This window comes from Wasmannia auropunctata, unplaced genomic scaffold, assembly GCF_000956235.1.
Source record: "Wasmannia auropunctata unplaced genomic scaffold, wasmannia.A_1.0 LD335965.1, whole genome shotgun sequence".
Taxonomy (NCBI): domain Eukaryota; kingdom Metazoa; phylum Arthropoda; class Insecta; order Hymenoptera; family Formicidae; genus Wasmannia; species Wasmannia auropunctata.
In genome coordinates this window covers 15322-19365 of record NW_012026925.1, presented here as the reverse complement: position 1 = coordinate 19365, position 4044 = coordinate 15322, and the positions used below count along the sequence as shown (strand labels likewise).

General features: G+C 35.0%; 2 protein-coding genes across 4 annotated transcripts in view; one reads left to right on the top strand and one right to left on the bottom strand.

Annotated features, from left to right (window-relative positions):
• Positions 1-4044, bottom strand: part of LOC105454970 — an 18427-nt gene that overhangs the window by 12116 nt on the left and 2267 nt on the right. The window lies entirely within an intron of this gene.
• The window catches only part of LOC105454971 (E3 ubiquitin-protein ligase MIB2-like), a 6787-nt gene continuing 5735 nt past the window's right edge, over positions 2993-4044 (top strand). Inside the window, exons 1-3 of one of the 3 annotated variants that reach the window (XM_011697963.1) lie at positions 2995-3156; positions 3247-3759; positions 3844-4041. In XM_011697963.1, coding sequence (XP_011696265.1) covers positions 3578-3759; positions 3844-4041 — 380 coding nt within the window. In that variant the 5' untranslated portion in view covers positions 2995-3156; positions 3247-3577. Of the gene's footprint in view, positions 3760-3843; positions 4042-4044 lie in introns of all 3 variants that reach the window. The other 2 variants (XM_011697962.1, XM_011697964.1) reach the window with 2 other exon arrangements.

Sequence of the window (4044 nt, the reverse complement as noted above, 5' to 3'; positions counted from 1 at the left end):
AAACATACAATGAAGATCAATTTACAAAGATCTTGTTGTTACTTGCTCGGGTGCAGCTGCCTTGCTCGCACATTCTGATACATACATACACACCATCGACACTTGCTCTAAAACGTGTGCACACCGCGACGATTACTTGGGAAAAGGGAAGGTGCTAATTGTCGCTGTCAGGTACTACTACACAGCAGCGCCAATCGCTTGCAATTTCAATCGAATCCGCCTTGTCAATCTCAACTACTCCGAGTTTCTTCTCTCCTCAATCGATAGAGAGGGGCACTCCGCGCGAAAATGTCCCTCAGCCTCACACTGGCAACATTCCTTCCGAACTCGATTAAATTTTGGTTTCAAATTTTGTATTCTTTTTAAATTTCTCGTTCTTATTGTCTGTGTATTCTCTTTCTTTTTGGAAATCTGTTCCGTCTCATTATGCTTGCTCCCGAATTTTGACCTTTTCTCCTAATTTTCCCGTGAAATTTTGCGTGAGAAACTATTTTCTTAAATTACTTTAATAGCCTTCTCTATGACTGTCATCAAGGAAGTCAGACTTTCCAAATTTGCCAATTTATATAGTGATTTTATTGCTAGATCTGGAGATTTTGAATAGTCCATTAAGATTTTTATCGCAATTTTGCGACATGTCGAAACTCTAGATTTTTGATAAATATTCGAAGAATTCTACAGATTTTCAAGCTTGTTCTAGTTGCTTTGGCTTTTAAAGTACTATTACATTAAACAACAGATAACATTTTTTCAGCCCATCGACAAAATGTATCAAAGAATAGCGTATGGAAGTTTCAACTTTCTATGTCACCGTACAATTCAATCGTAAGTATCGATCATTTAAGCGATCTTTATAGAGATACGTATTTTAATATAATTAGTTTACATAGTACGAAGTGTACAAACGTAATCAACAATGTGATAGGACTTTATTTTTACAAGGCAGTCAAAGACATTGGTGATAGATATTATAGTTTATTAATTGATAAATCTATTGACATTACACTGAATAAAATGTTTGGTATTGACATTAGATATTACAGCATTAAATAAAATAAAAATCGTATCGACCTTTTTAAAACTGATCCATATTGAAGATGGCACAGCGGAGTCTGTATTGTAAAAAATTATTGACTGATGCAAAATTGCAGTTAATCAAAGTGCAAGGTATTGACACCGATAATGCATCGACTATGGTAGGAGTGAATTCAGGCGTTTACGCGCGATTGAAGAAAGACGTACCTCATTTAATATTAATTTGATGTATGTGTCACTCATTCCAACTTGCCATTTCGAAGGTGACTGAAAATACGCTGCCTCGAAATATTGAATTTTTGATTAAAGAAACCTATAATTGGTTTGCTAATTTGTCTATACAACAATTAAATTATGCGTTGGTCTATCAGATATTAAACGATAACTAAAAGGCCTTAAAAATTTTGCAAATCTCGTAAACGCGATGGTTATCAATCGAGTTTGCAGTCAAATGAATTTTAGATTCAATGGACAGAGTTGAAAACGCATTTCGAAATCTCACGAATCAATGACAATTCTTATACAGCTGAATTATTATATTCCATGTATCGTGACAAAAAAATTTCATCTATTTTAATTTTTTATATCCGATTTTAAACATGGTGCAGAAAACAAATAAGAATTTTGAGTTAAAAGTGGCTGATCCAACAAAGTTACTTTTGGACATTAAAAGGCTTTATTCTATGGTTATTAATAAAATTATACTTTCTACGGCGAGAATAGATATTTTCGAGCATGATATTGAAAAGTATTCGAATCTTTTGCCTGCCTTGGATTACGCGTTTGATTCTTTTTGTACAGAAAATGAAATCGTTGACTAGGAAAAAGAAACCTTGAAATCTAGATGTGTTTCTTTTCTAATTGCTCTGGCGAAAGAATTAAAAAACCGTTTACCTGATAATATCAATTAAAATATTGAAATGCACAAGTGCGTTTTCTGTGACCAAATACTTGAAAGTAAACTTCCGATTGCAAATATAGCTATTACGGTAAAAAAGACGCAATAACTATCGCTTAAATCGAATTAGAGTGAGAGAATATTCATTATATTAGGTGGAAAGAAACGCAAGACACTGACAAATTTTGGATAGAAATAATAAATTATCGAAAAGCTAATGGACAAAATCCTTTCAAAAACTTAATCGATTTGGTCTTTAAAGTTCTCCTCACTCTAATACGAATATTGAGCGAATATTTATAGACCAGATGAATCTAATTAAAACCAAGTTGCGGAACAAAATTAAGCTTCCATTGTTAAATAATATATATTGCATATTCAATATGGATTCAAAAGACTTGATGTTTGCCGTAATAATTACATTGTACTTGAAAAAATTTTAAAAAACAAAAGTAATACGAAAATATATGAGAAGTCAGTAGTACCATAGAGTCGAATCGGATGTTCCTGAAATGGAAGCGGAGGAAATAAATTAGTTGTTGCTATAACAATATGTAATGTATTATTTAAAATTATATAAATACGTAACGTAAAACATTACATTAATTTGTATTAAAACATATGACATTTATTTCATAATTTTATCGTACGTATTTTATAATTTTTTTCTGATTTACAAAAAATGTTGATATTATTTTGATGTTTTAAAGTATATTTCTTATACATATATAAACAATTTAAATATTATTAATAAATTATAAGAAATTGAAAGAGAGTAAATATCAAAACGCAGCCTTTAATTCAAGCATTATTAAATTTTTCGTCATGATTTAATTACTGTATTAACATTTCTCAATTTTCTAATTAAAACTTTTTGGTGAATAATTGGAGTTTTTTAGAGATTTTTGAATTCTAATTTTGAAATTTGTTCTATCAGCGAGTTGGCAACACTGCTTCCAATAGTATAAAAGCCTTAGGCCTGTTCTTTTCAACTGAACTGGCTGCACTAGTTCAGAGTTTATCTTTATTCTTCCAATGTAGAAAGAGAAAGATAGACTGCGAACTAGTGCAGATAAAAAGAACAGGCCTATAGTGTTCGGTACTAGAAATCGGTCCAAGTTTTCGAACTGAGAACTGTACAGCCAATAAAATTGTTGCTTTTCTAAGTCCGAGAACTTGGATCAATTTTTACTATTTCTAGTATCATGGGCTTAAGACTTGAGGTATGTACGTTTTAATAAAGACATCCGACAAAGCCGCGACAAACTGCGCACATGCAATCTTATCTCGAATGAGCATTCCGTTTCGGATAGATCAAACGGGACAAATGTTCGAGATAAACGCCGAGAGTTGACAGATCTACGCTATATGGAAATTTTCCAAGAAGTAAATTTGCCTAGCAAAGTGGACGCGTGCTTTCCCCGCACTGGCAGAACAACGTGCCGGCATGTGGCTGCGAAGAAAGGTCAACATGACCTCTGAACCTTCCTTCTAATGGTCCTTTGCATGTGGTCGACAATGACGGAGACACTCCCAGACATTACGAAGCATACGAGTCAGTTGGAAATCGTTGCTGGATCTGCCATGTTAAGCTAAGCACCGGTGTTTTCTCGTTTTTTATTGAATAGGAATCAACCGGAGATAATGCATTGTCTGTTATGGCGAAACGCGGTCACCAGTGCCGTCAACGACGGCAGATGTAATGCTCTGCATGTGGCCGCGGAGAAGGGTCAGCTCGAGATCTGCACCCTCCTTCTGAACATTGGTGCTTCTTTGCATGAGGTCGACGAGGAAGGAAACACGCCCTTGCATTATGCGGCACTCAGGTAAGTAGAAAATCATTGTTGGATCTACCGTAACGTCAAACTAACGTCAAACTAACTAACAAACCCTTTCGTTTGATTAAACAGCAATCAGCTGGAGATAACGGATCTACTGTTATCGCGAGGCGCAGCCATCGATGCCGTCAATAACAACAAACGTAGTGCTCTGCATGTGACCGCGGAGAACGGTCGTCGCGAGGTCTGCACCTTTCTTTTGAACGCTGGTGCTTCTTTGCATTTAGTCGATAAGGACGGAAACACGCCCTTACATTTAGCGGCATACGAGTA